At 47.8% G+C, this 23,610-nt stretch overlaps 1 protein-coding gene across 1 annotated transcript in view; it reads left to right on the forward strand.

The window, feature by feature from the left end:
- Window positions 1-23,610, forward strand: part of cacna1ia (calcium voltage-gated channel subunit alpha1 Ia) — a 589,581-nt gene that overhangs the window by 340,759 nt on the left and 225,212 nt on the right. The window contains exons 6-8 of the mRNA XM_059953562.1: window positions 5,619-5,934; window positions 10,482-10,574; window positions 17,640-17,934. Coding sequence (XP_059809545.1) covers window positions 5,619-5,934; window positions 10,482-10,574; window positions 17,640-17,934 — 704 coding nt within the window. The remainder of the gene's footprint in view (window positions 1-5,618; window positions 5,935-10,481; window positions 10,575-17,639; window positions 17,935-23,610) is intronic.

The following is a 23,610-nucleotide window of genomic DNA, read 5'->3' on the forward strand; positions in this document are numbered from 1 at the left end:
CACTAGTCCCCACCTTCACCACTACAGACCCCACCTTCACCACTACAGACCCCACCTTCACCACTACAGACCTCACCTTCTCCACTACAGATCCCGCTTCACCGCTACAGACTCGACCTCCACCAACACAGACCCCACATTCTCCACTACAGACCCCAGCTTCAGCTCTACAGACCCCACCTTCAACTGTACAGACCACACCTTCATAACTACAGACTCCACCTCCACCACTACAGACTCCACCTCCACCAACACAGACCCCACCTTCACCACTACAGACCCCACCTTCACCACTACAGACACCAGCTTCACCTCTACATACCTCACCTTCATCACTACAGACCTCAACTTCACCTCTACAGACCCAAACTTCACCACTACAGACCACACTTTCTCCACTACAGACCCCACCTTCTCCACTACAGTCCCCACCTTCATCACTACAGTCCCCACCTTCACCACTACAGACCCCACCGTCTCCACTACTGACCTCTCCTTCACCACTACAGACCCCACCTTCTCCACTGCAGACTCCACCTTCACCACTACAGACCCAACCTTCTCCATTACAGACCCCACCTTCTCCACAACAGTCCCCACCTTCACCATTACAGACCATAACGTCACCACTACATACCAGACCTTCACCTCTACAGACCCCACCTTCACCACTACAGACCCCATCTTCTCCACTATAGACTCCAGCTTCGCCACTATAGTCCCCACCTTCTTCACTACAGACCCCACCTTCAACACTACAGACCCTATGTTCACCACTACAGACCTCAACTTCTCCACTACAGACCCCACCTTCACCACTACATACCACACCTTCACGACTACAGACCGCACCTTCACGACTACAGACCTCACATTCACCACTACTGGCCACAATTTCACCACTGCAGACCCCACCTCCACTACAGACCCCAACCTTTCCACTATAAACCTGACTTTTACCTCCACAGACCCCACCTTCATTACTACAGATCCAACCTTCAGCACTACTGACCCCATCTTCACCAATACTGACCCCATCTTCATCACTACAGACTCCAACTTCACCACTACAGACCCCACCATCTCCATTACAGACCCCAACTCCGCCATTACAGTCCCCCCTTAACCACTACAGACCCCTCCTTCACCGCTACAGACCCCAACTTCTCCACTACAGACCGCACATTCGCCACTGCAGATCACATCTTCGCCACTACAGACCCCACCTTCTCCATTACAAACCCCACCTATGACACTACAGTCTCCATTACAGACACGACCTCAACCTCCACATACGCCACCTTCATCACTACAGACCCCACCTTCGCCACTACTGACCCTATCTTCACCAATACTGACCCCATCTTCATCACTACACACCCCACCTTCATCACTACAGACCCCACATTCACCACTGCAGACCCCACCTTCACCACTACAGACACCACATTCTCCACTACAGACCCTACCATCTCCACTACATACCCCACCTTCACCGCTACAGACCCCACCTTCACAACTACAGACTCCACCTCCACCAACACAGACCCCACCTCCACCAACACAGACCCCACATTCACCACTACAGACCTTAGCTTCAACTCTACAGACTACACCTTCTCCACTACAGACCCCACATTCGCCACTACAGGCCCCATCTTCTCCATTACAGACCTCACCTTCTCCACTACAGACACCATCTTCTCTGCTACAGACCCCAACTTCTTCACTACAGACCCCAGCTTCGCCACTACAGACTACTCCTTCTGCACAACAGACCCCACCTCCATCACTACAGACCCCAACTTCACCTCTACAGACCCCACCTTCACCACTACAGACCACACCGTCACCACTACATAACAGACCTTCACCTCTACAGACCCCACCTTTACCACTATAGACCCCACCTTCACCACTACAGACCCCACCTTCACCACTACAGACCCCACCTTCACCACTACAGACCCAACCTTCTCCATTACAGATCACACCTTCTCCACAACAGACCATACCATCTCCACTACATACCCCACCTTCACCGCTGCAGACCCCAACTTGTTCACTACAGACCCCAGCTTCGCCACTACAGACTCCACCTTCTCCACTGCAGACCCCACCTTCATGACTACAGCCTCCACCTCCACCAACACAGACCCTACCTCCACCAACACAGAGCCCACATTCACCACTACAGACCTTAGCTTCAACTCTACAGACTACACCTTCTCCACTACAGACCCCACATTCGCCACTACAGACCACATCTTCGCCACTACAGACCCCTCCTCCATCACTACGGACCCCACGTCCATCTCTACAGTCCCCACCTTCACCACTACAGACCTCACCTTCACTACTACAGACCCCACCTCCATCACTACGGACCCCAACCTCTCTACTACAGACATGACCTCAACCTCTACATACGCCACCTTCCTTACTACAGACCCCACCTTCACCACTACTGACCCTATCTTCACCAATACTGACCCCATCTTCATCACTACACACCCCACCTTCACCACTACAGACCCCATCTTCATCACTACAGACACCACATTCACCACTGCAGACGCCACCTTCTCCACTGCAGACCCCACCTTCACCACTACAGACCCAACCTTCTCCATTACAGACCCCACCTTCTCCACAACAGACCATACCATCTCCACTACATACCCCACCTTCACCGCTACAGACCCCAACTTCTCCACTATAGACCCCAGCTTCGCTACTACAGTCCCAACCTTCTCCACTACAGAGTCCACCTTCACCACTACAGACCCCACGTTCACCACTACAGACCTTACCTTCTCCACTACAGACCCCACCTCCATCACTACAGACCCCACCTTCACCACTACAGACCCCACCTTCACCACTACAGACCCCACTTTCACCATAACAGACCCCACCTCCATCACTACGGACCCCACGTCCATCTCTACAGTCCCCACCTTCACCACGACAGACACCAGCTTCACCTCTTCAGACCCCACCTACCCCACTACAGACCCCACCTTCACCACTACAGACCCCACTTTCACCACTACAGACCCCACTTTCACCACTACAGACCCCACCTGCATTACTACGGACCCCATGTCCATCACTACGGACCCCACCTTCACCACTACAGACCTCACATTCACCACTACATACCCCACCTTCACCGCTACAGATCCCGCTTCACCTCTACAGACCCCACCTCCACCAACACAGACCCCACATTCTCCACTACAGACCCCACCTTCAACTGTACAGTCCCCACCTTCAACTGTACAGACCCCACCTTCACCACTACAGACCACACCTTCATCACTGAAGACCCCACCTTCCCTACTGAAGACCCCACCTTCCCCACTACAGACCCCAGCTTCACCTCTTCAGACCCCACCTACCCCACTACAGACACCACCTACCCCACTACAGACCCCACCTTCTCCACTACAGACCCCACCTTCACCACTACAGATCTCACATTCACCACTACAGACCCCACCTTCACCACTACAAATCCCACCTTCACCACTACAGACCTCACCTTCACCACTACAGACCCCACCTCCATCACTACAGACCCCTCGTCCATCACTACAGACCTCATCTTCTCCACTACAGACCCCAGCTTCACCACTACGGACCCCAACCTCTCCACTACCGCCATGACCTCTACCTCCACATACGCCACCTTCATTACTACAGACCCCATCTTCACCACTACTGACCCCATCTTCACCAATACTGACCCCATCTTCATCACTACACACCCCACCTTCATCACTACAGACCCCTGTTTCACCTTTTCAGACCTCTCCTTCTCCACTACAGACCCCACGTCCATCACTACAGTCCCCAACTTTTCCACTACAGACCCCACCATCTCCACTACAAACCGCACCTCCATCACTACGGACCCCGCCTTCTCCACTACAGACCCCTCCTTCACCACTACAGACCCCTCCTTCACCACTACAGACCCCACCTTCACCACTACAGACCTCACCTTCTCCACTACAGACCCCACCTCCATCACTATGGACCCCACCTCCAGCACTGTAGACCCGACCTTCTCCACAACAGACCTCACTTTCACCGCTATACACGCCAACTCCATCACTAGAAACCCCATGTTTTCCACTACAGACACCACCTTCTCCACTACAGTCCCCACCTTCACCACTACAGACCCCACCTTCACCTGTACAGAACCCACCTTCACCTCTAGACCCCAGCTCCATCACTACAGACCCCACCTTCACCACTACAGACCTCGCCTTCTCCACTACAGACCCCATCCTCACCTCTACAAATCCCACCTTCACCACTAGTCCCCACCTTCACCACTACAGACCCCACCTTCACCACTACAGACCCCACCTTCACCACTACAGACCTCACCTTCTCCACTACAGATCCCGCTTCACCGCTACAGACTCGACCTCCACCAACACAGACCCCACATTCTCCACTACAGACCCCAGCTTCAGCTCTACAGACCCCACCTTCAACTGTACAGACCACACCTTCATAACTACAGACTCCACCTCCACCACTACAGACTCCACCTCCACCAACACAGACCCCACCTTCACCACTACAGACCCCACCTTCACCACTACAGACACCAGCTTCACCTCTACATACCTCACCTTCATCACTACAGACCTCAACTTCACCTCTACAGACCCAAACTTCACCACTACAGACCACACTTTCTCCACTACAGACCCCACCTTCTCCACTACAGTCCCCACCTTCATCACTACAGTCCCCACCTTCACCACTACAGACCCCACCGTCTCCACTACTGACCTCTCCTTCACCACTACAGACCCCACGTTCATCACTACAGACCTCAACTTCACCTCTACAGACCCCACCTTCACCACTACAGACCCCACCTTCTCCACTACAGACCCCACTTTCTCCACTACAGACCCCACCTTCTCCACTACAGACCCCACCTTCACCACTACAGACCCCACCTTCTCCACTACAGACCCCACTTTCTCCACTACAGACCCCACCTTCTCCACTACAGACCCCACCTTCACCACTACAGACCCCACTTTCTCCACTACAGACCCCACCTTCTCCACTACAGACCCTACCGTCTCCACTACAGACCCTACCGTCTCCACTACAGACCCCACCTTCTCCACTACAGACCCCACCTTCTCCACTACAGACCCCACCGTCTGCACTACAGACCCTACCGTCTCCACTACAGACCCCACCTTCTCCACTACAGACCCCACTTTCTCCACTACAGACCCCACCTTCTCCACTACAGACCCTACCGTCTCCACTACAGACCCCACTTTCTCCACTACAGATCCCACCTTCACCTCTACACAAATCCTACCTCCTTCACTACACCGACCCACCTTATCCCCCTACACCGACCCCACCTTTTCCCCTACACAGTCCCAATCTTCTCCAGTACACAGACCAAACCTTCTCCTGTACACATATCCCACCTTCTTAAGTATACAGTCCCTACCTTATCCACACCAGAAACCCACCTTCTCCACCACACTGACCTCTCATTCATGTTGCCATGTCCTCCACAAGCAGACGTCTCAAGTTTCTTTGTTTCACTGCTTTTCCAGGTACAATGGACTCAGTCTGCCCCTGTACTACCACCCCGAGAAGGACGATGAAACGCCTTTCATCTGCTCTCTCTCCGGAGATAACGGCATCATGGGATGTCACGAGATCCCAGCACTGAGAGACAACGGGCATGAATGCTGCCTTGACAAGGATGACTATTACTACTATGCTGCCTTGGGCCAGGAGCTCAATGTTACCGGGGGCTGTGTCAACTGGAACCGGTACTACACTGCCTGCCAAACTGGTGACAAGAACCCTCACAAGGGAGCCATTAACTTTGACAACATCGGCTATGCGTGGATTGTGATATTTCAGGTATTAACCGAGTTCTCGCCCCTCGCACATCTCTCCCTACCTGCCCATAAACCATCAGTCTTCTCCATCAACGTCCCAGTTAAATCTCACCCAGAATTACCCGCTTAAGGTGTTCTGAAATTTGACGGAGCTCAGCTGACACCGAGAGGTTTGACCCTTTCTGCCTGATTGCTCAGTGGACGATGCCATTTTAAAGTCAAGCTCACGTTTATCGACATCCGCACCAGTACTGTACTCATATGCACAGTAGGTGTGTTGGGTAACCAAATTTGCAGGTAGATAGCGTCAGAGGCACAACATTCACAAGAAAACATCAAGTAACCATAAGTTATACAAGAAGGATCACAAAAAGAAAATGTACTTTGTCGTACAAAGTGTTCATAGTGTTGTGGTACAGAGATAGTGATTAGGGTTGTACCAGCTGGTTCACGAACCAAATGGTTGAAGGTGGTAAGGGCCTTCAGGCCTCTGACCCTCCAGCCTGATGGTGGCTACGAGTAGATGGCATGGCTCAGATGATGGATTAATTTAATCAAATTCAACTTACATTGGCTCTTTGGTGGGGCCTCTGCTGGACGGGGCAACTGTAGATGTTGTGTCCTAGCTGTCTAGATATGCAAGCCATGGAGTTCGATATGGAGAGCAAGCTCTTGCCCAGGTGGTGAGCTCTCCCTCTCCATGCAGCTGATGAATTCAAAGTAACGGCAGAGACAGGTACACTGATTAGTCAGCACTGAACTCAACAAAGGACTGCCTTAGGGACTCCAGCTCTGGATTTTCGCTCGGCATTTGCTCCCGAAGACTCCTCCATAAGTGGATATTGCCACAAGGCAGCGGAGATTTGAGATCAAAGTTTTCCTTCTCCTCGATGAGCTGCTAACTTTGGCTGATGAGCCCTATCTGCCTGAAGTGACTAGTTTTAAGGTGCCAGTAACCCACCTTTGCCCGCTTGGTAGAAACGGTTCCATTGGGCTTAGTAGCTAAGCCACACATGAAGACCAGGAGCTGGACTCGTCAGAGACTATTTGAGGCACACACCATTAGAAGCATTTTTCTAGGTAGTGGGAGCTTGACCCCATTACAACCCCGAGCTATAACAATCTCAGTCTCATAACTGATTTAATATTTTGTTCCTTTTTTGTGTAGGAGACAATTGAAGCATGGAAGGTTAACATTCTTTTATTGATACCAATTGAACAGTCTAAAATTCATCTATATAGTGTGCTTCAGTCTAGCACTGCATGCTCACACCAAGCAAGTGAGGATCGATTTACCAACGTACCATTTAGGGGCACAACTCAGTGTTAAGAGCCTGCTCTGACATTTTAGCTTGCTTACTGCCCATTACTCCGCCGGCGTTTCGGGCTGCAATGAGGATCCTCCTTCTCTGGCGGTGTTCAGGACTTCCTTCATCATGTCAGTAGCTTCCTCTCGGTTCTCACTACTGTCAGTCATGCAAGTCCCAGGTGGAGACTCAGGAATACCGACCCACTCGGATTAGGATTCTTCATTGCTGTCTCCGTAACAATTTTGTTTTGCCAGTCAGGGTTGTTAACCCTGAGCTGAACTCCTCAACCCGGAGGACTGGCAGACTTATCAACTGTCCTCTCCCCTTTGACCTGTTTGGTATGGCTGACCTGACCAAGTGCCAATGCACAAACCCCTGACTCCAGCCAGCATAGCTCTCCGGATCATTGAGGCAAGCGAGCCTCCAGACCAGGACAGAGTTGTGGTCCTTTTGAAGACCTGTGACATTCATCAAGATTATAGCCATAACCACACCCCACCCCACATCACTCCCAACTACCCTGAGTAACCTTGCCCCCTCCTCACTTATCAACCTCTGCTTTAAACACTGCTTCTGCCACCCTTCAAGGGAGAGGGTACCAAAGACTCATGACCCAAAGAGAGAGAAAATGTCACCCTAACTCTCTTAGATGGATGAGCCTTTGTTTAAAGAGTGGCCTCCAATTTATTTATTCTCACAAGAAAATCTTAAATTTTTCATCCTTTCTGTATTCATCCTTCTCAGCTACTTTATTAGGTACATCTGTAGACCTGCTTGTTAATGCAATTATCTAATCAGCCAATCACATGGCAGCAAGCCAACGCATAAAAACATGCAGACGTGGTCAAGAGATTCATTTGTTTTTCAGACCAAACATAAGAATGGGAAAGAAATGTGGTTTAAGTCACTTTGACTGTGGAATGATTGTTGGTGCCAGATGGGGTGGTTTGAGTATTTCAGGAATTGCTGATTTCCTGGGATTTTCTTGCACAACAGCTTCTAGAGCTCCTAAACATTTTTTATGCCGTGGACCAATACCAAGATTCTCCAATGTCAGAATGAAGTGTCCATTGTATTCCTCTGACCTTGTGGTTCTCCCCAGATCTCCCAGTGTTGCGTCAAGTGTCCATGCTTTCTTTCTGACCCTGTGATTCTCCCCCTGATGCTCTAATACCAGTGTGAAGTGTTCATGTTCTTCCTGTGACCCTGTGAGTGTCCCTCCGACCCTCCAGTGCCTGAGAAAAGAGTCCATTGTCTCCCTGTGACCATGTAGGTTTGTTCCCGATCTCCCAGTGTCCGTGTGAAGTGTCCATGCTTTCTGCTTGACCCTATAGGTTTGCCCCTGATCTCACAATGCTGGTGAGACTTGTCTATGGTCTCCCTGTGGGTTTGCCCCGATCTCCCAGTGCCAGTGTGACGTATCTCTGCACTCCCTGTGGGTTTGCCCTTGATCTCCCAGTGCTGGTGTGACATGTCTATGGTATCCCTGTGGGTTTGCCCGTATCTCCCAGTGCCCTTGTGGAAGTGTCCATGTTCCCTCCACGACCTTAGGAATTCTCCAAGATCTCCCAGTATCAGTACGATGTGTACATTGTTTCCCATGGACTTGTGTGTTTACCCCTGATTTCCCGGTGCTGGGGTGAAGTGTTCATGTTCTTGGCTCTTCTCGAGATCTCCTTGTGCTGGTGTGAAGTGTTCATGTTTCTCCGTGACCATGTGTGTTTGCCCCGATCTCCCTGTGCCAATATGAAGTGTCTGCGTTTTCCACATGACACTGTGATCTCTCAGTTTCCTCCCACATCTTGGTGCTGTATTGGTAGATCAATTGGCAGCTGTGAGTTAACCCTGGTGTAGGTGGGTGATAGGCGTGTGGGAGAGAATAAGTTAGCAAAGATACAAGAAATTTCCTCAGTTGCTCTGATGGGATTCCAAGCTCCTAGACCATCTGGATAGTCTCACCCCGATGAATTTCCCTCTCCAAAAACTCGTAAAGCTGCCTACATGGCGATGCGATCTGGCAGGCATCTCAGCTCAGAGACGCAGGTTCATTCTTGAGCTCTGATGCTGCCTGTGTGGAATTTGATTTTCTCACTGTTGCTGTTTGGTTTTTTTCAGGATTCTGCAGTTTTCTCCCACACTCCAGAGGCAAACTGGTTGGTTTACAGTTTACCATAGTGTCAGCGGCTGTCAGAAGTACCAGAAGGAGGATTTGATCGGCACGTGAGAGAGAATAAGTTGCCAGACAATAGAGGAATTAGACTTGGGTACTGGGACCAATGAGATTGCACTGCTAGAATTCACAATGGGCCAATTGGCCTCCTTCTATGTCACACTGACAATAAATTACCTGGGGTTGCAGGAGATGCTTCTTCTCCATGGAACGAACACAGCTTAGAAGTAAATACAGCTTTCCTTGGTAGCTTAGGGGTTAGCTAAATGCTTTACTCCACCAAATATAGAATTGATCGGGGTTCAATTCCTGCCCCTTTCTGTAAGGAGTTTGTACATTCTTGGCATGTGAGTTTCCTCTGGGTGCTCCAGTTTCCCCCCACACTCCAAAAAGACTTACAAGCTACTTTGGGCAGACTATATTAGCACCAGAAATATGGCCACACTTGCAGGCTGCCCCCAACGTATCTCTGGACTGTGTTGATCGTTGACATAAATGACATACGTGCAGAGGCCACATTATTAAGCATGGGGGGTGGGGGGGATCCCAGTTTGATCTTCTGCTGCTGTAGCCCATCCAGTTCAAGGAGCAACTTTTGTGTACAGAGATGCTCTTCTGCACACCACTGTTGTAACGTCTGGTTATTTGAGTTACTGTTGCCTTCCTGTCAGTTTGACCCAGTCTGGCCATTCTCCTCTGTCCTCTCTCATTAACAAGGCATTTTGTCCCACAGAACTGCCGCACACTGGATTTTTTTTTTTTGCTTTTCACACCATTCTCTTTTATCTCTGGAGACTGCTGTGCATGAAAGTCAGCAGTTTCTGGGATACTCGAGCCACCCCGTCTGACACCAGCAAACATTCCACTGTCAAGGTCACTGATGTTTGTTCTGCACAACAACTGAACCTCTTGACCACGTCTGCATGCTTTTATGCATTGAGTTGCTGCCACGTGATTGGCCGATCAGATATTTGCATTAGCGAGCAGGTGTACAGGTGCAACCTAATAAACTGGCCACTGAGTATATGTTTGGATACCTTGATGTACATGCGATGAATAAAGATAATCCTACTCTTAATCTTTTGACAGGTTATCACCCTGGAAGGTTGGGTTGAAATCATGTACTATGTGATGGATGCGCATTCCTTCTACAATTTCATTTACTTTATCCTACTAATCATTGTAAGTACTCCAACATTGTAAAGAAACTTATAGCCCTAGGAGCCTTGTGTAGCTGTTGCTGTGGGCCCCTCTTTAAAAAGACACTTCCACATTGCATTGCCTGCTCTTGGTTGTAGTGGAAGGAGATTATACCAATGGAGAACAGTAATGTGAATTATACCGTGCCTCAGGAACCACAACTTCTGTGAAACTAATAGCAAACAAAACATAGAACATGTACTCAGTATACCAATACCAATATTGTTTTTTCATTCTATATTTTTGAATCATTTTGATGCAAATTTCCAAGTTGCAGGGCTGAGATTTGTTTTCCGATCAAGTTGAGGTTCCCAGATTGCCTGTTTGACCCGTAACATGAGTAGTTTCTCGCCAAACATGTTGGAGAAGGCTGGGAGTGATTGATGGTCAAGTATAGGAGCTCAGAGTTGATCAAGGAGATGGGGATGAATGGAAGGCTGGAGATCAGTTGGGGGGGCAGGTGGAGTTTGTATCGTGGAGCTGGAGGAAGCCAAGTGTTTGGAAGGTGAGTGATGGAATTTGCCTTTGAGGGATACTAGTCCCGAACAGCAGAAAAGGCATATACTAGAAACCCGCAGCCGCTGGAAAGCAGCACACACAAAGAGCTGGAGGAACTCAGCAGGTCAGGCAACATGTATGGAAATAAATAAACAGTTGATGCTTCAGGTTGAGACACGATGAAGGATCTCAGCGTGAAACGTCAACTGTTAACTTTCTTCCACAGATGCTGCCTGGCACTTGTAGAAAAGGCATATATGTCAGTGTCCCTTCTGACAATCCTCCACCTGGCTGTTTACCACAGGAATTGGGCCTGTATCCCCTCGTTTAGTTTCCAATCATTCCCAGGCTCCACTAACTACACACACCTGCTTTCCATCAGCAAATGCAGGATAAAACCCTGTGATCACAACAAGGAGCTGCCAGTTCGTTGGTCGACTCTGGTGTGAGTAACCTTGTTCCAAGTCTAGCATCGCTCCTGGATATTGATTCCATGCTTGCTATGTCAGCAATGCCTCCCGACTCTGTCTCCGCGCCTGTGTTCTGCATTTGGGTTCATCCTCTGCCACGCTCATGTAACAATATAGTTGTTTTGGGAGAGGTGAACTACAGTCCCTCCTTTGATCAACAGGGAACATGAAAACAGAAGCAGGAGGTAGCTCAGCCCTCAAGCCTATCCTGATCTATTCTAGCCTCAAGTTCTCTTCTGTTCCAGATCCCCAAATTCCTCAATTCTTAATCTTTACCTCCACTGTAATGAGGAGGCCCCATAACTATCTAGGGTAGAGAATTCCAGCGAATTCACTCTCTGTGATAGGATATTTCTACACCCTCAATTTTAAATGACTGCTCCTATGTTGTCTTGGTGTTCATCGAGTTTGGCAAATTAGCTCACTAGACAAGGTGACCTCTTCAGTGCACAGTTGTTGGTGCTTCTCTCTGAGAGTGCTGACATTTATATAGCTTCCGTTTGTTTGCCTCGGTCCTGATTGGCTGCCCCTTCAGTTGACCTTTGAATTCTATTGGCTCGCCTTTCTTTGGCTCGTGGGGGGTTTGTAGATGGCATCTGTTTTGATATGTTTATGGAGTTATCAGACGAGAACCACGCTTCTGAAAATTCTTGTGCTGTTCTGAAAACTATGTTTTGCCAGAGCCTCCACAGTGTCCCAGAAAAAGTGGTGTCCTTCTCGGTCTTCACGTACCCTGGTCAGCGACAGTGTCTCTGCTCCACCTCTTTGTGTTCCCATGTTAATTTCAAGCTCAACAAATACTGCAGCTTCAAATGCCTCAGCCTGAGCTACCAATATCCGCCAACATCCTAACTGCACCTTACCTTGGACCTATCCTTAATCTTTTGATGCTGAAGTTCTTGTAGAGGGAGTGGTGGGTGCCTGAGACTCACTGTAGAGGTTGGGGGTAGAGGCAGATAACAGGGATATTTAAGAGACTCTTAGCTGGATATAAGAAAAACGGAGGATTATGAGCTATGTAAGAGGGAAAGGTTAGATTGATCTTGGAGTAGATTTATTTAGTTGGCACAACATAGTGGGTTGAAGAGTTCATAGTGTTCAATGTTCTATGTTCAGTCATTCAGTATAGTGGTGCCCCTGTAGTTAAATTGCTGGTTATTCAGAGCCTTGGATTAACAATCCAGAGTTCAAATTCGAGTTTAATTGTACCATATATGAATACCCCTGAATGTGGCTAAACTAAACAGCCTTACTGCAGGGCCAAGGTACAAATCACAGTATCAACAGTCATACACAGCACAAGGCACATATAAGAGAGCAGTAAAATACGGTCACACAACAAAAAATATTGTACAAGTCCCTGAGTCCATGGATGTTGTACCAGTCTGCAGTCGAGTGCAATGCAGCTTGTCTTCTGCTCAGCAACCACTGGAGGGCAGCACCAGCTTCAGCATGGATGCAGCGCCACACCATCCCTGTCACTCCGGGGGAGCACCCGACTCCAGCGCTACCCCCTGGGCAGCTGCAAGCAGGCTACACAGCAGCTCAAGTCCCACCGCAGCAACTGGGAAATTTAAATTCAGGTTTATCACCTGGAGCAACAACAACTAATCTTAGTAATAATGACCACTTTAACTGCCAGACAGTTATAAAGCCCAGATGGCTCATTGCTGCTCATCAGATAATAATATCTGTTTTCCTTAACTGCTCTCTCCTATATTTTGAACTACTCCAGGTCATTGACTCTAAAATACTTAATGAAATATTCTGGAGAACCACTTAGTTTAAGAGTAATTAGGAATATGCTTTAAACACTAACCTTTACAGCAGAGGTTCCCAACCTTTTATATGTCATGGATTGATGCCCTTAAGCAAAAGATCTGTGGAATTGCCATGGTAATTGCTCCCCCTTCACCATTCCTTCATTCCCGTTTCCCCCTCTCACCTTATTTTCTTACCTGCCCATCACCTCCCTCTGGTGCTCGTCCCCTTTCCCTTTCTTCTGCCCTTTCCCATCAGATTCCCCCTTCTCCAACCCTTTATCTCTTTAACCAATCAGCTTCACAGCTCTTTACTTCACCCCACCCCCTTCCGGTTACACCTATCACCTGTGTTGGCACGTGGCCAAATGGTTAAGGCTTTGGGTTGGCGATCTGAAGGTTGCTAGTTCGAGCCTCAGCCGAGGCAGCCTTGAGCAAGGCACTTAACGACACACTGCTCCTGTACGTTTATAGCCCAGTGGCGGCGGTTGATGCGGTATGGACCTTGTACTTCTTCCTCCCCACCCCCTACCATCTTGCTCTAACTTCTCATCTTTGTTTCCGGTCCTGATGAAGGGTTTCACTTCGAAACGTTGACTGTTCACTCTTTCCCATGGGTGCTGCCTGACCTGCTGGGTTCCTCCAGCATTTTGTGTGTTTGGATTTCCCACACGAACAGATCTTCTCATTCTTCCCTTTAACCCACGGGCCACTCCTGTCCTATCAGATTCCTTATTCTTCAGGCCTTTACGTTTTACTATCACTTCCCTGGTTTGCACTTCATCTTCACTCCACATTCACCTACCTCCCCCATCACCTGGCTTCACCATCTTGTGCTCCTTCCCTTCCCCCCACCTTCTTATTCTGGCTCCTTCCCCTATCCTTTCCAGCCTTGATGAGGGGTCTCGGCCCAAAGCGTCCAATTTTTATTCTTCTCTGTAGATGCTGCCTGAGCTGCTGAGTTTCTCCAGCATTTTATGTGTGCAGTTCTGCAATTCCAGCATTTACAGTATCTCTTGTGTTTATCACTTGGTAGGTGACTAACATGGAGGTCACACACGCAACCTGCCTTGCAACTTTATGAAACTTTAGTTAGGCCGCATCTGGACTATTGCGTACAGTTCCGGTCGCCCCACTATAGGAAGGATGTTGAGGCTCTGGCGAGGGTGCAGTAGAGGTTTACCAGGACGCTGCCTGGTTTAGCGAGCATGCACTATCAGAAGAGGCTGGGCAAACTTGGGTTGTTTTCTCTGGAAAGGCAGAGGCTGAGGGGAGATCTGATAGAGATTTATAAGATGATGAGATGCTTAGATAGAGAAGGGTCTAGTACCAGAGGGCATGCATTTAAGGTGAGGGGATAATTTCAAAGGAGGTGTGAGAGCCAAGTTTTTAACACACAGTTGTGGGTGCCTGGAATGTGCTGCCTGGGATGGAGGCAGAAGCAGATACATTGGAGACTTTTGAGAGACATTTAGACGGGCACATGAATGTGAGAAAAATTAAAGGACATGGCCATTGTGTAGGCAGAAGGGATTCGTTTAGTTGGCCATTTGATCACTAATTTAATTGGCTCAGCACAACTTTCTGGGCCAAGGGGCCTGTTCCTGAGCTGTTTAGCTCTGTACTATGCTCTATGTTCCATGATACACCATGTATGCCTCATGTAAGAGACTAGAGACCTCCGGGAAATTATTGTAGTTTTCTGCATGTTATTCATGATTGTATTATTAGGCAATTATATTATATCTGGGAGCTATCCTGACATTAAAATATACCCATTCAGAAGTGAAAGCAGGGCTACAGGTTCCCATACCGATCCCAGAGGAAATGTTAAAATCTCTGATGTACGATCTGGAATGCGTGGTATAGTTTAATCCAATGTTGTCTTTCAAAAAGACAGTGTGGAAACCATAGGCTTCCTCCTGTACTGTGTCACTGCATGCCCTACCAAGCCTTTGATGCGAGTGGGGGCCCCCTCCATGCTGACTTAAAACAGTAAAAGATGTTGATGTTGACATCGACACATAAACTCTGAGACTATCTCCAGCTTCCGTCTGCAAGGCGACGACCCACCCTGGTCCAAGGGGCAATTTACTTACAATGGAGTTGGGGATATGGGAGGAAGCCAGTGCGGCTAGAGATGTCCCCATGGACTTTGTTAACTCCGTAAACAAATATATTGAAATAGACGCCATCTTTGAACCCCTAAGAGCCGAACAAACGCAAGCCAATAAAATTCAAAGGTCACCTGAAGGGGTAGCCAATCAGGACTGAGACAAGCGAATGGGGGCCCTATATAAATGCAAGCGCTCACAGAAAGAAACAGCAGCAGACTGAGACTGTCACCTCGACTGTGGGTGGAATGTCTGCAAGCTAAATGCTACCCTCGTCAAACATCACAACAAATGCCTCAATCTGAGCTACCGATATTCACCATATTTCTTAATGTATATATCATTCTACACAATTTGTTTTCTTTGGTTGATTGGTTGCTTTCCTGTCTTTACTTATTTTATAGATTTTTTCTTAATTACATTGTATTTCTTTATTTTCCGATAAATACCTGCAAGAAACGAAATCTCACGTATGTTATATAAGTTTTCATAAGTGTAAGTTATATACCATTGGGGTGAGGATGGTGCAAGGCAAAAATAGGCTGGTGGGGAAACAAATAAGTTCAAAGTTACTTGGCCGCACAATCATAAGTATGAAGTGAGTAGAGCGGGTGGGGGGCTAAGCACACAGCCTTGTGGTGCTTGTGTGCTGACTGTGATTGTGGAGGAGATGCTGTTGCCAATCTGAATGGACTAGGGTCTGCAAGTGAGGAAATCAAGGATCCAATTAGACCAGAAGACCCCTTCTGAAGGTATCATTCGTTTTGAGGGGATGATTGTGTTGAATTTGGAGTTTTAATCAATGAAGAGCATCCTGATGTTTGCAGCTTATCTAGCCAGATGTTCCGGAGCTGAGTGAAATGAAATGGTATCTGTTGTTGACTTGTTGTGACAATATGCAAATTGTAGTGGGTCCAAGTCACTCCTGAAGCAGTTGAGTGATTTGGCAGTACAGGAGTTGGTGTAAAGATGGATCAAGATTAGTCCTCGGAGATGACAGCAGAATATTACCATCTGCTGGTGCCCCAGAGCGTGGGAGCAGAGAAAGAAATTAATTTTAAGATATTAGCTTTATTTGTCACATCCCCATTGAAACATACAGTGGAGTGCATTGTTTCTGTCAAATAAAATATGCAAGGATTGTACTGAGAGCAGCACAAGTATCGTCAGCATAGCATTGCAAACCCGTTGTAACCGTATCTGTTTGGAATGTGCAAGGATGAACCTGCGGAAACCCACACAGTTGTGGGGAGAACATGCAATTTCTTTACAGACAGTGGTGAGAATCGAATCCCCGTCAGTGATCCCTGGCACTATAAAGCGATTGTGCTAACCGTGTCTCCCACAGTACGTGTGCCAGATTACACTGTGAAGTGCCCGGTCCAAACATGATTTGACACTAATTGATTTGGTGAATAATTTTTAAAAGAAGTCAGTGGAAAGAGAAGTGAAACAAAATGTGTTGAGTGAGACTAGTTGGGGGAGTTGCATCAAAGGACCAGCATATCCTGTGACACACACAAAATGCTGGTGGAACGCAGCAGGCCAGGCAGCATCTATAGGAAGAAGCACTGTCGACGTTTCAGGCCGAGACCCTTCGTCAGGACTAACTGAAAGAAAAGATAGTAAGAGATGTGAAATGATAGCAGAAGACCAGAGGGGGTGGGGTGAAGCTGAGAGCCGGAAAGGTGATTGGCAAAAGGGATACAGAGCTGGAGAAGGGAGAGGATCATGGGACGGGAGGCCTAGGGAGAAAGAAAGGGAGGGAGCACCAGAGGGAGATGGAGAACAGGCAGAGTGATGGGCAGAGAGAGAGAAATAAAGGGGAGGGGGAAAAGCTAAATATATCAGGGATGGGGTAAGAAGGGGAGGAGGGGCATTAACGGTGGTCAGAGAAGTCAATGTTCATGCCATCAGGTTGGAGGCTCCCCAGACGGTATATAAGGTGTTGTTCCTCCAACCTGAGTGTGGCTTCATCTTGATAGTAGAGGAGGCCATGGATTGACATATCAGAATGGGAATGGGACGTGGAATTAAAATGTGTGGCCACTGGGAGATCCTGCTTTCTCTGGCGGACAGAGCGTAGGTGTTTAGTGAAACGGTCTCCCAGTCTCCACAGTCCTGTGAACCTACTCCTGCATATTGGTCTGCACAATCTGTTCTTTGAGCCAGCAAATTGCTTAAGCCACTGCTCCTTATCCACAGGTGGGCTCGTTCTTCATGATTAACCTCTGCCTGGTCGTCATAGCCACGCAGTTCTCGGAGACAAAGCAGCGGGAGCACCAGCTTATGCAGGAGCAACGGGCCCTCTACTTCTCGTCCAGCACGCTGGCCAGCTTTGCCGAGCCGGGCGACTGCTACGAGGAGATCTTCCAGTACGTGTGCCACATCCTGCGCAAGGCCAAGCGGCGGACGGCGGCGCTGTATGCCAGCCTCCGCTCCAGGGGCCAGGGCAGACGACAAGCACCCACTGACCTCAGCATCTGCCAGAACAAGTGCGGTAGGTTGCAGGGTTCTTACCCTTGCCTTGTAATGTATCCCCACACTCTTTTAATCTGCTGTTGTAAGACTATTGAATGATTCCCTGGTATGATAAGATGAACTCTTGACATCACAATCTACTTCAATCTTGCACCGTATTTTCTACCTGCTCTGTACTTTCTCCATACATTATGCAGGACAAGTTCTTGTCATTGTACTCAGTACATGTGACAGCAATGAACGAATTCCAGCCCCAGATATAGTTCACCCAAAGTGCAAACTCCTTGTTTTCCAGCATTTCAAAAATCCTGCAGATGTCGGAAGTCGGAAATAAAAACAAAAAAAACATCAGAAATTGTCAGCCAGTCAGGCAGCATCCGTGGAGACAGAAACAGAGTTATTGTTTCAGGTCAACAACCTTTTCTTCAGAACTGGGAAAAGTTCGAGATTAGAATCAGGTTTATTACCACTAAAATATAAATTGTGAAATATGCTGTTCTGTGGCATTGGTACAATACAATGCATAAAAATTATTATCACTTGCATTAGAAGATGAATGACATTGGTCTAGGGATCCTCTGGTGTTAGACAAACTTCCCGTGCACTCCCTGGTAAAAGTTATTTGGGAAACTAATCACAAAATGAGGAGGGCACTGGGCAGATACAGGAGACGGAAGACACTAAAATCTGGAGCTACACACAAAAAGCTGAAGGAATTCAGCGGGTCAGGCAGTATCCACGGAGGAAAACGGACAGTCAACATTTCAGGTTGAGACCCACCATCTAGGCTGGTGGGGGGCTCTACCCAAAATATCGACCAGCCATTTCTCTCTCCACGCAGTAGATGCTGCCTGATGTGCTGAGGGGTACCAGAGATTTTGTCTAATATTTGGATCAGAACTGATGATGGGCCATGCATCTAACTCTTATCCTGACACAGGTGCTGCCTAACCTGCTGAGAATTTCCAGCATTGTCAGCTTTTCCCTCTGTTCAACCAGTAATGAGCCTTTCATCTCCTAAGGTCTTGTCTCCCTTGCATGCCATCTGTCTATCTGCACTACACTTTCTCTAAATCTGTAATATCATATTTGCAATCTGTTTCTCCTTCTACCACCACAAGGTGCACTCAGTGGCCATTTTATTAGATACCTCCTGAACCCAGTAAAGTGGCCACTGAGTGTATGTTCATGGTCTTCTGCTGCTGTAGCCTGTCCACTTCAAGGTTTGACAAACTGAGCATTCAGAGAAGCTCCTCGGCATGCCAGTGCTTTAATGCAAAGTTATTTGAGTTACTGTCGGCAGATTGTACTGTCAGTTACAATCAGCAGAAATCAGCTGATGGGGCAATCGAGGTCAGGTGACCTTGCAGCTTGCAAAGCTCAAGCAAATAAAAAGAGGGAGAGCTCTAGCGGAGCGGCCTGTCAGGAAGTGGCCTGGTCGAGGGAAGTGCCTGGTGTGAAAAGTGCTAGCCTTTGGCTTGAGAATCTTCGATGAGGAGACTACGGCAGGCACAATTGCAGAGGGTGAAGACACGACCGCTAAGCTGATTCAGTGTGCTACGTGCATGATGTGGGAGGTCAGGGACACTGATGGTGCCCCCGGCTACTACAACTATGGAAACTGTGTCCAGATTCAGCTTCTGAAGGAGTATGCTGCAGCACTGAAGAAAGAATTGGATGACCTCAGGTTTATCCGCGAAAACAAGGACAGGACCTACAGTGAGGTCGTTACACCAAGGATACTGGAAGAGAGAAAGGGGGCGACGATGAGGAAGGAAAGGATGCTTGAAGTACAGGAGACCCCAGGGGATGTACCTCTCGTAAACAGGTTCACTTGGAAGCTGTCAGGACAGAAGATACTGCCAGTCTGAGAGGCGGACAGGTCTGCGAGCCAAAAATTGGTGCAGGAGCAGAGCTGAGGAGTCAGACATCAGGAGGAGCCATGGTAGTAGGGGACTCCATAGTGAGAGGTATGGAAAGGGGTTTCTGTGGCAACAGGCGAGATTTAAGGATGGTGTGTTGCCTCCCTGGTGCTAGGATCCAGGACATCACGGACCGATTGCAGGGAATCCTTAAGGGTGAAGGTGAACAGCCGGAAGTGGTAGTGCATGTTGGCACAAATGACATCGGGAAGAAGAGGAAGGACATTCTGCAACGGGACTTCAGAGAACTCGGACGAAGGCTGAAAAGCAGGACTTCCAGGGTGGTTATCTCTGGTTTGCTTCCAGTTCCTCGTGCTGGAGAGGGCAGGAACAGGGAGATAATGGATCTGAATGTGTGGCTGAGGAACTGGTGCAGGAAGCAAGGATTTACATTCTTGGACCACTGGGATCTGTTTTGGGGTAGGGATGAATTGTACAAAAGGGACGGGTTGCACCTTAATAGGCGGGGGACCAGCATTTTGGCAGACAGGTTTGCCACTGCAACATGGATGTGTTTAAATTAAGTAGTGGGGGGGAGGGGATGAACTGGAAATATAAGGATGGAGTTAAAGGGAAAGTGAAAATAAGAAAAGTTAAAAAGGACAACAGGATCAATGGAGTAGAAAGCTCAAGAAGAGATCATACAGTATGGCCAAGTGAAATAGGAATTGATATGAAAGGAGAGGGGAGTACCGAATTAAAAGTATTATATATGAATGAAGTATAAGGAATAAAGTAGATGAGCTTGAGGCTCAGTTGGAAATTGGCAGTACGATGTTGTGGGAATAACTGAGACACGGCTTCAAGCAGACAGGGCCTGAGAAATGAATATTCAAGGATATACATCTTATCAAAAGGACAGACTGACTGGCAGAGGGGGTGGGGTGGCTCTTTTGGTGAGGAATGATATTCAGTCCCTTGTGAGGGGGGACACAGAATCTGGGGATGTAGAGTCAGTATGGATAGAACTGAGAAATTCTAAGGGTAGAAAGACCCTAATGGGAGTTATCTACAGGCCCCCAAACAGCAGACTGGATGTAGGGTGTAAATTGATTGAAGAGTTAAAATTGGCATGTTGCAAAGGTAATGATACAGTTGTCATGGGGGATTTCAACATGCAGGTAGACTGGGAGAATCAGAATGGTACTGGACCCCAAGAAAGGGAGTTTGTGGAGTGCCTCTGAGATGGATTTTTAGAACAGCTTGTATTGGAGCCTACCAGGGAGAAGGCAATTCTAGATTTAGTGTTGTGCAATGAACCAGATTTGATAATGGATTTCGAGGTAAAGGAACCATTAGGAGGTAGTGACCATAATGTGATATGTTTTAACCTATAATTTGAGAAGGAGAAGGGAAAACCGGATGTGTCAGTATTACAGTTGAACAAAGGGAACTATGGAGCTATGAGGGAGGAGCTGGCCAAAGTTCAATGGAACAATACCCTAGCAGGGAAGACAGTGGAACAACAATGGCAGGTATTTCTGGGAATAATGCAGAAGGTGCAGGATCGGTTCATTCCAAAGAGGAAGAAAGATTCTAAGGGGAGTAAGGGGCGGCTGTGGCTGACAAGGGAAGTAAAGGGCAGTATAAAAATAAAAGAGAAGAAGTATAACATAGCAAAGATGAGCGGGAAACCGGAGGACTGGGAAGCTTTTAAAGAGCAACAGAAGATAACAAAAAAGGCAATACGCCAAGAAAAAATGAGGTACAAAGGTAAACTAGCCAAGAATAGTAAAAGCTTCTTTAGGTATGTGAATAGCAAAAAAAAGTTGACCAAAATTAGGCCATTGAAGACAGAAATGGGTGAATTTATTATGGGGAACAAGGAAATGGCAGATGAGTTGAACAGGTACTTTGGATCTGTCTTCACTAGGGAAGACACAAACAATCTCCCAGATGTAATCGTGGCCAAAGGAACTAGGGTAAAGGATGAACTGAAGGAGATTTATATTAGGCAAGAAACGGTGTTGGATGGACTGTTGAGTCTGAAGGCTGATAAGTCCCCGGGACCTGATGGTCTGCATCCCAGGGTACTTAAAGAGGTGGCTCTAGAAATCGTGAACGCATTGGTAATCATTTTCCAATGTTCTATAGATTCAGGAACAGTTCCTGCTGATTGGAGGGTGGCTAATGTTGTCCCACTTTTCAAGAAAGGAGGGAGAGAGAAAACAGGGAATTATAGACCAATTAGCCTGACGTCAGTGGTGGGAAAGATGCTGGAGTCAATTATAAGAGAGGAAATTACGACACATTTGGATAGCAGTAGAAGGATCAGTCCGAGTCATCATGGATTTATGAAGGGAAAATCATGCTTGACTAACCTTCCGGAGTTTTTTGAGGATGTAACTATGAAAGTGGACAAGGGAGAGCCAGTGGATGTAGTGTACCTGGACTTCCAGAAAGCTTTTGATAAAGTCCCACATAGGAGATTAATGGGCAAAATTAAGGCACATGGTATTGGGGGCAGAGTACTGACATGGATTGAAAATTGGCTGGCTGACAGGAAACAAAGACTAGTGATTAACGGGTCCCTTTCAGAATGGCAGGCTGTGACCAGTGGGGTACTGCAAGGTTCGGTGCTGGGACCGCAGTATACATTAATGATTTAGATGAAGGGATTAAAAGTAACATTAACAAATTTGCTGATGACACAAAGCTGGGTGGCAGGGTGAAATGTCAGGAGGATGTTATGAGAATGCAGGGTGACTTGGACAGGTTGGGTGAGTGGGCAAATGTATGGCAGATGCAGTTTAATGTGGATAAATGTGAGGTTATCCACTTTGGTGGCAAGATCAGGAAGGCAGATTACTATCTAAATGGAGTCAAGTTAGGAAAAGGGGAAGTACAACAAGATCTAGGTGTTCTTGTACATCAGTCAATGAAAGCAAGCATGCAGGTACAGCAGGCAGTGAAGAAAGCTAATGGCATGCTGGCTTTTATAACAAGAGGAATTGAGTATAGGAGTAAAGAGGTCCTTCTGCAGCTGTACAGGGCCCTGGTGAGACCCCACCTGGAGTATTGTGTGCAGTTTTGGTCTCCAAATTTGAGGAAGGACATTCTTGCTATTGAGGGAGTGCAGCGTAGGTTCACAAGGTTAATTCCCGGAATGGTGGGACTGTCATATGTTGAAAGATTGGAGCGACTGGACTGGAATTTAGAAGGATGAGAGGGGATCTGATTGAAACATATAAGTTTATTAAGGGATTGGACACACTGGAGGCAGGAAGCATGTTCCCACTGATGGGTGAGTCCAGAACTAGAGGCCACAGTTTAAGAATAAGGGGTAGGCTACTTAGAACAGAGATGCGGAAAAACCTTTTCACCCAGAGAGTGGTGGATATGTAGAATGCTCTGCCCCAGAAGGCCAAGTCTCTGGATGCATTCAAGAGAGAGTTAGATAGAGCTCTTATAGATAGCGGGGTCAAGGGATGTGGGGAGAGGGCAGGAACTGGGTACTGATTGTGGATGATCAGCCATGATCGCAGTGAATGGCAGTGCTGGCTAGAAGGGCCGAAGGGCCTACTCCTGCACTTTCTGTTTATTGTCTGTCACCTTCCTGTCAGGTTGAACAAATCTGGCTGTTCTCCTCTGACCTCTCTCATTAACAAAGCATCGTCACCCACAGAACTGCCGCTCACTGGATTTGTTTTTTGTTTTTCACACCGTTCTCTGTAAACTCTTGAGACTGTTGTGTGCAATGTTTGATCTGAACAACAACTGAATCACTCGACCATGCTTCGATGCATTGAGCTGCTGTCACATTATAATCTGAT

This window comes from Hypanus sabinus, chromosome 29, assembly GCF_030144855.1.
Source record: "Hypanus sabinus isolate sHypSab1 chromosome 29, sHypSab1.hap1, whole genome shotgun sequence".
NCBI lineage: Eukaryota > Metazoa > Chordata > Chondrichthyes > Myliobatiformes > Dasyatidae > Hypanus > Hypanus sabinus.